The sequence below is a fragment of the Hippocampus bargibanti genome, linkage group LG03, assembly GCF_051943395.1.
Source record: "Hippocampus bargibanti isolate YZ-2025 linkage group LG03, ASM5194339v1, whole genome shotgun sequence".
NCBI classification, from domain to species: Eukaryota; Metazoa; Chordata; class Actinopteri; order Syngnathiformes; family Syngnathidae; genus Hippocampus; species Hippocampus bargibanti.
In genome coordinates, this window is record NC_142736.1 from 19,431,709 (window position 1) to 19,444,384 (window position 12,676).

Consider the following 12,676-nt stretch of genomic DNA (forward strand, 5'->3'; position numbering starts at 1 on the left):
CCCTCACTGATGTTTGTTTAAACTCTGTTTTTGCATGGGGACTCACATCTCCTCCCTCGCCTCCAGCATTATAAAAACCGTTCACGGGCCTGCGACAAGTTGTCCCTCCAGACCCCCCATAGCTTGTTGAGTTTGACTGAGAAAATACGGCCGCCGCATTCATCTTAGTTTGTCTACTTCCTTTCCTTTCTCCTTCTGGGTTCATTAAAATAAATAAATAAATAAATAAATAAATAAATAAATAAATAAATAAATAACCTGGACTCATATTGTAAATAGCACAGCCACCTCATGTTGACTCAATACAGTTACATATATCATATATGCTTTTTTATACTTGCACTGTGTACAATTAATTATGAAACATTTTTCAGTCCTCTGACATTTCTATTATGCTCAGAATACAGTGATACCTCAACTTACGAACTTAATTGGTTCCCAGAAAGTGTGTGTAAGGCGAAAGGTTTATCTGCCGAACATTTATTTTCCATAAGAAATCATTAAACATTTGAATAATCAGTTTGCAGGTCCCCATAAAAAAAGAATTTACTACTAAATAAGCCTTAAAACTACACAAAATATACTTCTTTTATGTATAATACATGTGCTGTTGTATTGTAATTAAAGAAATAAACTGTACTATACATAATAAAGTTGTTTTATTTACCTTTGTGATGGTCGTTGATGTAGTTGCCTTTTGATGATATCCGAGTGAAGTTGCCGTGCTTTCTCGGTGATAGTACCCTCACTCACATTGTCCCCTGCTAACTGCTCTTCATTAATCCAAATCAACAGAATTTTTTCAAACTCATCTATTGCCTGAGACCGTTGGTTAGACAACGCAGAAACACCCTTAGCCACACGTAGCAACGGTCGACTTAGCATACTGGTACTGGGACGCTAAGTCACACAAACGCACATCTCGTTCGTGTTTTTCGGCTGTTTCGACCGTAATTTTTTTGGTGTCCTCTTCGGCTTAACACCTGCCTGTAGTGCGGTCTTTTTCGGTCCCATAATAGCAAAAGTACTCCACTCAATAACAAACCACATCTGCACTCAAAGAAGGGAGGTGAAGAAAACTCGTCAGCCAGCCACCGTGGTGCTGTTTGACTGTGTGGTTTGGTGTTTATCTGCCCACAAATAGCCCACCATCCACCGTGGCGCTGTGGTTTGGTTCGTCGGCAAGAAAACTAGTTCGTCAGCCAAGAATATATGCTCACGAATTTAATGTTCGTGAGGCGAAAAGTTCGTGAGCTAAAGTGTTCGTAAACTGAGGTATCACTGTACTTTTTTTTAAAATCTTTTCACCCCCCTCCCCCTTTCAAATGGCTGATGTGGACTGCAAATTTCCCTATTGTGCGACTAATAAAGGCCTTCTGATTCTGATGTAGGATGACGTCGGACATTGAATAGCACTTGTTTTCCGAGTTGCTGTACTGGTGTCACAATGACGCACATGTCAAAATGCATTGTGTGAACAGCTCCTTTATCTGTATCTCCACCTCAATTTAACAGCTAAATTACTCAATTTCAAACACATGGAAACTTTGTGTTGAAAGGGAATGTTCATTTGTGAGTATCGTCAGTCATATTGCATAATTGCCTTAGACATTTCTCCTGATTTCTGAAAAACAAGTATAAACACTTTTTTTTAATTGTGATATTTCTTCTTGGCTCTTTTCCCTTTCATTTGTTGACGTTTTTGTTACGTTGTTCAGCAAAACAAAACAATGTGTGTTTTAAAAATTGGGTTGTCCAAAAATATTTAAAAAATGACAGGCCGTTATGCTATTTGGCGGACAAGATGAATACACTCAGTCAGAAAAATAAAAATGACGAGGAAGTTTTACCAAAAGATTTACAAAGAAACAAAAAACTTGCGTGTAACTCTGATTTACAAGCAGTTCCCATTTTCATTTATTAATATTTTGAAAATTATTCATATCCCCAATGGGCTTTTTCCACAATTATTTATGAGTCAGGTAACATTTTAGCATAATCTATAGCAGCATTTTAATCAATTGTGGATTTAGCGATATGGGTATGCTTCTATTAAGAAAGAAATGTGGTAATTGGACATGCAATAATTTCAATACTAACTAATTTAGAACTGTCAACAAAATATACATTGCTTGGTGGTTGGTGTCATTAGTACCATAATTCACCTGCACTATTGATTCGATAGTTCATATTTTGTTACTGCATTGTAACCCAACACTGAAATTTATTTTGGAAATACATGCTTCCGATTATGTTTTTATCCATCTTTATGCAAAGGTTTCAGTTTCTGAAATAGATGTGAGAGTTTTTGTGACTACGACAGGGAGTCTCACCTGAGTTTATCAGCCACAAAGATGACCCGACGCTCCAGTAGCAGGGACGCAAAGACCCGAATAACCTGGCGAACGCCCAAGCAACCAAACAGGCTGTCAAAGTCCACATGCTCCAGTCTAGAGTCGGTGGGCCGCCTCAGTTCGATGACCTGACCAACCACAAAGTTAACATCAGGTTAACAAGTGCGCACAACCAGGCAAGATCACATATGAGAAACTCGAAGATGCTTCGATCACGTTTCCTTTCAAATGAGAATTACTTGGAGCACTTAACGTGTCTGATGAAAGTCAAGACAGCAGCAGGCTCTATTCTGACCTCATTTCCTGCACCAGGAAGAAAGGTCTTGACTTTGATGAGTTTTCCGGGCGCAGGAAAGGGCGACTCCATCAGGCTCCTCATGAAAGGATAGACAAGCGCTGCCGATACCCCACGACGCCGTTCGACCTCATCCAAGATCTAAACAATGACGAAGAAAGGAGTGGGGTATATTTATGGACATTATGGATAACACAAAGCCTTTGAATAACACAAAGCCTGGTGCAATTTCAACGATAATGTTGCTGTCACGACACAATCTGACTCTTTATTTTTTATCAAAAAACACAATTCAAATGAATAAATATACTATCGTCTGTCTATTTTTGGAATTTATATATATATATTGTTTGTTTATTTCTTCGAATGTGACAATATCCAAATGTCCAAATACGAATATTAGCACACTGTGGGAGGTTGGCGATGTTAAAAATTCACGACACTGTGTAAATATTTTCACTCCACAACATACTGTAAACATTTGGTAAATTTGTGGCTGTTTACTGAAATGCCTCTGAGGCTCTTACAGATTAATGTGGTTCACGTTGAACAGTATTCAAACAGAGGGCAAAGCTTGATCTAAAACTAAATTGTGAACGGTTAAATTGGTCAGCTTAGTGTAGCATGATCCAAAGCGCAAATGTGCTTTTTTTTCTAGTTTACGAAACAGTGACCGGCTGTGAGTGTAACTTGATGTGATTGTTGTGGGAGATGAGTAAAACAAAAAATAATCCAAAGCAGGCGAGCGTGACAGTCCAGGATATAGACCTGTCTTTGGAGCAGCTAATTATGGAAAAGGGAGGCATTGATAATGTGAATGACACCAGAACTTTGAAAAGCTACATTAAAATGTTCTTTATTTCAAAATTGTCGTGCAGAATTCAGCAGGATTCAATTTGAAACTTAATCAGGAAGTGCCTGATTAAGTTTGCATCTTGATATACGGCACACCATGGTAAGACCCTTGAAAGTTTTGAGGGGGTGGGCAAACTTTTTGACTGGCGGGTTCTAAAATTTTGACAATGGGTTCTAAAATTTGACAGCTAGGAGCATTCGGAAGGAGTGAAAATAGAACCCTGACTGCTCATATTGTTGAGAGACTGCCGCTGAAACATTAAAACTATTTGAGGTGAGCCGTTTGCAGGTGCTTTTTCCTGCTCCCGTTCATTCTATCTACCTTTCTAACATTCACTCGCACGTTGAGACGATCCTCGAGACACTTTCACAAGGCCTGTGGAAACACTAAACCTGATTACATTTGCATCTGATTGTTTTTTTTTTCTTTTTTGGTTTTGTGTTTTTGTCATGCTTGGACTTTTCTTGGGACTACAGTAAAAGTGCAAACGCTAACATGAGGAACTCAGAATCTAAACAAAAAAAAACAACAAAGAAAACAATACCAGCGTGAGGTGTCATGGACAGAAATAAAGTTGAAGGTCAAAATTCAGCTCCAATGTCACACTATCTGTGTGTTTGCATGAACTCACTGTGGAGAACAAGTCAAAACAGCCTAGTCTGCTGATGACACAGTACACTTCTGGAAGGCGTGGTCCTTTCCCACTCGGCTGAAAGAAAAAGGCCGAATTGAACAGTAGCGATGACAGATTTATCAGCTTTAGAGGACTGTAGTTTTACGAGTGAAAGAAGGAAAGGTTAGCAAAGGGTAAAAGGTGTTGAAACCCGCCTAAAAATAGAACCCTGACTGCTCATATTGTTGAGAGACTGTCGCTGAAATGTCAAAACTATTTGAGGTGAGCCGTTTGCTAAACACAGGTGCATTTTCCTGCTCCCGTTCATTCTATCTACCTTTCTAACATTCACTCGCACATTGAGACGATCCTCGAGACACTTCCACAAGGCCTGTGGAAACACTAAACCATGTGTCCATATTTGGTATACCATTTTCTCTTGTTTCTCCGCTGCCTTTCCTAATGGATGATTAAATAAACTGTGTGGAGCTTGATTCAAGTGCTCAGGAATGCTCGCTTGCTTGCCAACTTGCTGGACGGACAGGAGGGAGGAAACAAAGCCACTGACAGAGAGGGGCTCACCTCTTCTTCTACTTTCATTAAAGTCTTCGATCAACATTCATCCACGGTCATCACAAGAGGTAAAGTATGAGCGGAGGCGTCCACTACATTGACCTTCAGAGTGAATCTTTGAAAATTAACTTTTGCAGAAAGAGCAGTGTAGTTCAGTAGCCCCAAGTTATGAACTGGACAGGTAGCTCAATCAAAAAAGGTCCATTAAAAAAGTTCAAAACACTTTGTGGCCTCATTATGACAGAGATGTCCTCAAATCACAGTTTTTCCCCTTAGCTTTGTTGCTTCCCCCCACTTATATGCTTCTAAAATTAAAGAGACTCTGCAAACGTGTCCTGAGCAAACAATTGACAGCAAGTAAAAACTCCCCACGAGCAAAAAGAAGACTTGAGTAGAAGCAGACAGAATCAGACGGCCATCTGGCTTGATCAGAGGTGAATGAGAGGCCAAATTCAGCTGCATCTTTATCTTTACTATTTTTAGGATAAATGCTGTGATTGCAAATTCACTATTTATATTTGTTTCAGACATCTTGATGAAGAAGGGGATAGTGTGTAGTCCTGACCAAGTGAGTACTGATGTTTGGATTTGGTTATTTTGTTCAGACTGAATCACAATTCCTTTCAGTAATTTCCTCCCTCGGGCACAAGAAAAACAATCCATAAAGCATGGAAACCCATTCAAGCATGTATTCGCTATTCTTCACATCCATGTTAAGTTGCATATAAAACTATGCTCTCCGTCCTCACAAGTAAGAGAACCTGCTTCTTATTTTATTGCACTACTGCCTTCTTACTGTGTGGCATTTCTGCACACAAGCAGGACATATTTGGCATATTAGCAGGCCAACTACATATTGCTATTAATGCAACGCTGCGCTGTTTACTCATACTAATAATGAGGCCCTTGACGGATTTATGTAAAGCTGTTCCAATATTTATGTATTAAATAGGGGCACTAGTTGTGGAAAACACAGATATAAAAACCCCATATCAGACAGGTCCAGAATTGAAAAATAGCACAAAAAGAAAAAGATGAAGACATAATCGATGAAAGTTTTACAGGGTAGAATATTGCTTATAAAAATATGAAAACAAAAGTCATTGTTATATTTAAAAAAAACAGAGTGATTGATTTTGTGAGTGGGACGAGTGTTGAACCCTTTCACAAGGAAAAGTATGGGCGTTGACACCCATATTGCCTATGGGTGCGAGACCCATGTAAAATCAATCAACAAGCGCACTCTAAAAGACAACAACTAACATTGTTTTTTGCTAATTTTACTCATAGTCAAGGAAATGTGCTAAAATGAGCATTTTCAGTTCACAACAGAGGATAAGTATTTTATGTCATGCCTGATTCAATCTTAAACTACTTGAATGGCACTGTTAACATTTTTCTCCTACTTTCATGCTATTTAGCTGAATCGTTGAGTGTTGCAATATTCACATCAATATCAAGTGTGTGTCTGTATGTTTTTTAATTAATTATACAGTCTTCCTCCAGACCCAGAAAATCAACTGTGGCGTCATTTGAAAACCCTATCTCATGTGCAAATGAAAAGGTCTGTCAAAACAAACAAGGCTCAGCAAGGGTGTACATGGAAGCACAGAAAAGGGGGAGGGGCGGATGAACGGTAGCTGACCAGCAAGCGTCTGCAGTAGCCAAATCTCCTGCTACCGTCTTCACCGGTCAACATGAAGGAAAAGGTCTCACTGTAGCAAGGAACAACAATTGACACAGGATAAGGCATAGCAGCTATCCATTGTGTTCTCTAGAAAAGTGATAAACTGTAATACTAAAAATAACACAACATTTCTAGGTAATGTTTTTATAAGAAATGCATTTTTTCTGCACCAATTCTGAATATGCTCTCTTGGGATTTTTTTCATCATCATCATCATCATCAACATCAGAATAATAATAAAAGCATGCTTAATAGTATGTATGAATTAAGACTTGAGTTGAGCAACAGGTGGAATTTCCATGTCTATAAATTGCAGTGGATGATAAAATCCTTATTGCACATGCTTTTTAAAATGAAAATATAACCATTTCAAAATCGCATACAATATATGTTTAGGGAACAGTCATACAACTACCCTGAAATTATTATCAGAAATACTTCTGGGGTGGTGTTGGGTTCTTCTAAAAGTCAAGGTACGAATCTGAATTACTATGAATATTTATGTAGTCTACATATTTGTTTCAATTTGATATGTACACTCAGTCTGGTATACCTGGAATATTCCGTCACAGGATTCCAGTCTTTTGCATCCGGGAAACAGAACTGAGGAATAGCTTTGAGCCTCTGTTCTGCTTCTCTCATCTGCTTGGTGAGCCTCTCCAGCTGTAGAAAAAGAGAAGTCGTTCAAATAATTCTGTCTGCAGAGAACTGCGATCGGCATGATAACACCTACACGTGAGCAGTGCTATTGTGACACAAAACAATTGGTAATGCTTATTTGTCTCTGAAACGATTTGGCACGCCACAGTTCTATTTGTAATTGCTACTAGGGTATTTGTAGCTGTGTGGCAAAATGTTTCGTTATATCTATTGTAACAAAGATAAAAAACAAAGATAAATCATTGCTGCATTTTTGTAACTTTCGATTATAGAAGGCTAGAAAAAGAAACCATTTTGGTAAGATATTATTAAAAAAATCGGTATTACTATAAAGTAGTAGTAGTAGTGGTAGTAGACGTAGTAGTAGTAGTAGTAGTAGTAGTAGTAGACGTGCACATTCCACAATGAATGAAGAATGAATGAATGACTGTGTCTTTGTGTTGTCATATTATTTGTTAATAGTTTTTTGTTTTGTTCTTTTGACTTCATCATGGCGCCGCGAGCGTGGCTGTCTTTCCAGCAGCTCCTGTATTTTGTTTTTCTATTTCTTTCTTTCCTTTCCTCTTCCTTTCATAACTTTGCTGCTGTGAAATTTAACATACATTATGTTTATTATTTTGGAGGTTTCATGAAAAGTGGTCTTAACAATGGATGGGTGGATGGATGGAATGTAACAAGTGTTTTGTGTTTTATGACTGCAATTTGGTAACTAAAAAACTTGAAGCCTGATCCACTCATGGATTGTACAAACAGACGGCTGATTTACGAACTGGTCGGCATCAGGACTGTGCCTGCAAAATTTGCTTTATTCCAATGCGGTTTATCTTGTACGGTGTGGGAAGACGATATGCAGATAGGTGAATTTAGAATACATAGTATTTCATGAGCTGATTTTGCATTGTTAAAAAAAAGCATCTGAGAAGAGAGGGTAGCATAGCAGAGGCACGATAAATGAGACAGCTTGGAGAATGTTTTTGCTCATGTAAACATTTTTGAAATCCCAGAAACAAAAAATATTGCAACATGTCATCTCCAGCAATGCAATTTCGGAGCTTCTGAATGACCTGGATTGTTCTAAAAGTCAAGGTACGAATCTGAATTACTATGAATATTTATGTAGTCTACATATTTGTTTCAATTTGATATGTACACACTCAGCCTGGCCGACTTGGGGCCAGATACAGGAAAGAGCCATTCCATAAGGACACGTTTCCTATGTGACTTTCGGTGTCCCAGAGCAGTGTTTTGTCTGTTTCAGCACACGCAGGATGGGAGCATACACTCAAAATCAATTGCCACCTATACGGGATGAGCAAAATAAAAAAACATGGCTTATATGTGGTGGCTGCTTTCTTTAAAATTATGAAGTGACATATTTATTGTTTTTTTTTTTAATTCCACTAACCCAGTTCCATCCTTTCAAACTTCATTTTGCACTTTCAGTCCTCTCCCACGGCAAAAATGATAAGCCGTAGAAAACCCAACACCAAAAACACTCTTTCAACTTTTACACCTTTGCCAAAAGCGTGTGCAATGTGTTGCAATGAATATACACGCAATTAAGTATCCACTATTTGGCTTTTAAATACATCAGACAGTATGCTGTTTTTTTTGTTCGTTTGTTTTTATTTTGTTTTTTGTTCAGACCACACACGGGAGAAAAGAATGACATCACTTGAAATGTATGCCAGGTGTAAAATACGTATGCAAAAAAGACCAACAGCAGGTTACAATGACCAAATCCTCACCTTGGGGAACTGGTAAGTGACCTCTGGGGAATAGGAGTTCTTGCTCTGCTTCTTTTTCAAAGACACCACAACAAAATACTCGAAGAGTTCTCTTTCCTGCCATTCAATTAGTTGCAGCTCCAGCGTGCGGTAGCTGGGGGCCCGTCGAAGCATGGACTGTAATTTCAACAACCTCTGGGTGTGAGCTGGGGTTGAGAATGAAAGAATAATCTATGAAAATCAATCTTAGCAATGCAGATAGGTGAATTTAGAACACACGGTATTTCATAGGCTGATTTTGCATTGTTAAAAAAAAGCATCTGAGAAGAGAGTATTACATCTGCAGCTGGATTCCACTTTTCCTGAGAAAACTGCTTAACTTTCACAGAAGTGTTGCATCTAATCCCTGGAAAACTGGCATTGTGGTCACTTACCTTTGAACCTGTCATCAGAGTCGCTCTCACTCTCGCTGTTGTCATCTGAAGGGCAAAGGGCAATTTCACACACGGTTAGGATGTTAATATACCCATGTTAAAAAAAAAACAACAACATACCTCTCAAAGAGGTGTCAAGATTGGTCATGGACAGCTTTTTAAGTCTCTTCTTCCCACGTTTACTGCAGTAGATGGAGTTGATTCTCTGGACCAACTGTAAACAGATCACAGTGTGGTTTCATGTTAATAAATACAAAAAACAGTCATGGCTACTCACAAGTATTGCTTAACGAATGTGTTGAACAGAATACTGGAGGGATAATTTACACCAAGTGAAGTTTTACTCAAGAACAGTAGACCATAAAACAGGGGTGTCAAACTCTGGTCCTTGAGGGCCGCGGTCCTACAAGTCTCCCTATTGCAATGCACCTGATTCAAGTGAACGGGCGCGTGTCAGACTTCCACAGAGCTTGCTGATGATCTGATCATTAGAATCAGGTGCGTCCATTGAGCCAGAGAGACTTGGAAAACAGGTAGGACGGCGGCCCTGGAATACCGGATTTTGACACCCCTGCCATAAAACATCGTACTTTGTCACCCGCACTACGCACCGGTACAATGCTGCTTGTATTCATGTTTCAACATTGAATGTTTTTTTCATATTAGCTTTTGTCAAGAAAAAGATTGGCTCTATTTTCAGGATTTTTCAGTGATTCCAAAAACCGCCGCACACCAAGTGGAACCTGAAAGCAACTGGTCCGTCACGTAAAAATGTAGCTGCTGACTTCTCGGAATTCATGGATAATGTAAATTCTGAAAGGATGTTGCCATATTGTTGTTTTTAGCCAATATTCTATGATCTATCTATAATCTAGTGAGTGAGATTCCACATTGGATTTGAAACATGCAGCACGGGATGGTCTTGTAATGACACGAAATACACTTTAGAGAAGAAGTGGTTCGGGAAGTGCAGCTGACTTGGTGCTCAATTGTAAACCCGACACTTATGGACAATGCTGGAATAATTAACATAGTTTGTCTCACCGTACCTCCAGAAACATGATAAAGAGAGTCCAGCTCTGCTATGGTGTCTCGGCATCTTAACTCATTCACTGCCATACCCGAATTTATTCGAGAATTGAAAATATGATGTGGAGCGCCATTCCCGAATTTGTTCGGGTTTTGTTTTTTCTTGCGGGGGTGCCAATAAAGTGCTGGTGAGACCTCTGGCAATGTTTTTTCCCTTCTACGGGGAGGGGCACATTTCCCTTATTTACATGCTACTCCAGACCCATATAACCTAGGAATTCATTGTTTTCATGAAATAAGAGAGTCAAAGGTTTCTACCGCTGTATTGAATGTTTATGTAGTCCGAAAACCCAATATTCACTGTGAGTGAAAATGACCGAAACTCTGGCATTGGAGTGGACACATTTTTGCACATCGTCTGGCAGTGAATGAGTTCAACATTGAATTTGAGATTAAAAAGGAAATACCTTCATAAGATGTCTTCAGGTTGTCCAGATTGTATATGGACAATTAGTTTAGTGTGCAAAAAATACGATGATAACCTAGCTTTGCTGGATGCTGGTCCAGCAGATAAAACAAATCATTGTCTTGTAAGAATTTTATCTTGCATTTATGACCCACATTCTCAAGATATATTCCTCCTGGCGCATCCGTGTTCAGATGTATCATTGAAAATTGTCTGTGAATGAGTTAATTCCTGAGCGTGGATTCCGCTTGTATTTCGGTCATACTGAACAGGAACGACTCAAAGCCAACTGGCGCTGGGATGGAGGAGCTTTCGGATGATAACAGATACCTCCTTAGAAAATGTAGCTCGGCTGCCATCTCTTTGCTCGTCTCATTTGCACATGTAGGGTCTTGTTGGACCCAAAATGGATGCACTTATGCGTTGAAATTGTTGCCATTAAAGTGACATATTGCAATATGAGGTCTGTTTTTCAGTAATTTTGTGTTTATCAAGCAAAAGTAATTGATACAAATCAAGACACACATAATATCTAAAATTAATGATGCCCTTCTTGAAGTAAGTCGGCCTGACAGAAAAACTGTGACTCTTGATGTTTTTACAACGTAGCGCAATTGAGGCAAATACTCAAGGACTCGATACAACAACAGATAGAATAATATTAAGCAGATTCTTTACTTACAGACTGTGTAGGTGTTCAATTAGCTGACATGTTTCGGCGACTACTTCCGCCTTCGTCGCCGAAACATGTCAGCTAATTGAACACCGACACTGTCTGTAAGTAAAGAATCTGCTTAATATTAAATATCAAGTAGACAGGATGAACTTAGTACAACGAACAGATAGAATAATTCATTCTGCAACAATTTGTTAGTGACAGAACCATACAGTAGGATATAGGCGTTGAAAAAGGAGATGGCCAACTGAATCTGACTTGATATTCTCATATGATACAACATTTGTGATTGGCTGTTGCATATGTGATGTGACACAGTTTAACAATTCAAATTTTAAATCTCAGTAAAGCCAGTGGCTGACAATTGTAATTGAAAACAAGTTGGCGAACCCTCCATACTGCGCAACAGTTGAGTAAGTTTTGGTCCCATCCATAGACACTCCTCTTTTATCAAGCTAACAAAACATCAATCTATTTTCCCTGAACACGTATTTGATATGACTAAGCAGGTCACAGTTTTATATGAACGTATTTCAAATGTTATGTATTTTTGCCATACTTCTACGCCTGACACTAAAGTCATCGGGCACTACTCAAGGGAGGAATGGCTTACACTTTGGAAACCACTGCTCGAAACCAAAGCGCTATAAGAATCCTAGAGGCCTTTAAGGGAATACAAGTAGGACTCTGCGAGGGCTAAGTGGAGGTGTTTGTGTTGGACCCTATGCGTACCTTGGGAACCCGCCAATGTCTGTGTGAGGCCAGGTTATCGCTGGTGCCACAAAGGCTATCATCCAGCAGGCCACAAGAGGAAGCTGACATACCCATCTGCGGGAGGAGTAACGTTTCATCGTGACTGTGGCGTTTGGACAACTGTGATACCCGGTGACTCATCCGGTCGTTGGTGTTCAGGAGGCGAAGGGACTGACTGCTGGGTTTGGATGGCAACTAATGAAAGAAAGTTGAAAAGGAAGAGGTTCATGCCAAATACATCAACCACAATATATAACCAACATATTTTTCAATTCAAAGCAATGTAAACACCATCCTTCTGTTTTAATGTGCCCCCAAAAATATATTCAATATATGATGCTGCTACATGTGGTCTTCAACAGGAACAAGACAACCGGGATGTGGCATTAATAGTAAGACAGACAAATACGGATCAGGTTCACCACTATTCTCAGGAGCTGCAATACGTGTTTGTTTGTTTGTTTGTTTGTTTGTTTGTTTTAAACACATGATAAATAATACATGCCTGTGATATGTCTGTCTATATGTGTTGCACCACAGTTTGTGTTGCTCA

The 12,676-nt window shown here is 39.2% G+C and overlaps 1 protein-coding gene across 2 annotated transcripts in view; it reads right to left on the reverse strand.

Moving 5' to 3' along the window:
* The window catches only part of dennd2b (DENN domain containing 2B), a 53,864-nt gene that overhangs the window by 8,669 nt on the left and 32,519 nt on the right, over positions 1-12,676 (reverse strand). For both annotated transcript variants that reach the window (XM_088992425.1, XM_088992423.1), the window contains exons 6-14: positions 12,103-12,318; positions 9,320-9,413; positions 9,200-9,244; positions 8,787-8,971; positions 6,932-7,041; positions 6,337-6,406; positions 4,137-4,214; positions 2,650-2,790; positions 2,334-2,482 (exon numbers count right to left, since the gene is read on the reverse strand). In XM_088992425.1, coding sequence (XP_088848551.1) covers positions 2,334-2,482; positions 2,650-2,790; positions 4,137-4,214; positions 6,337-6,406; positions 6,932-7,041; positions 8,787-8,971; positions 9,200-9,244; positions 9,320-9,413; positions 12,103-12,318 — 1,088 coding nt within the window. The remainder of the gene's footprint in view (positions 1-2,333; positions 2,483-2,649; positions 2,791-4,136; positions 4,215-6,336; positions 6,407-6,931; positions 7,042-8,786; positions 8,972-9,199; positions 9,245-9,319; positions 9,414-12,102; positions 12,319-12,676) is intronic.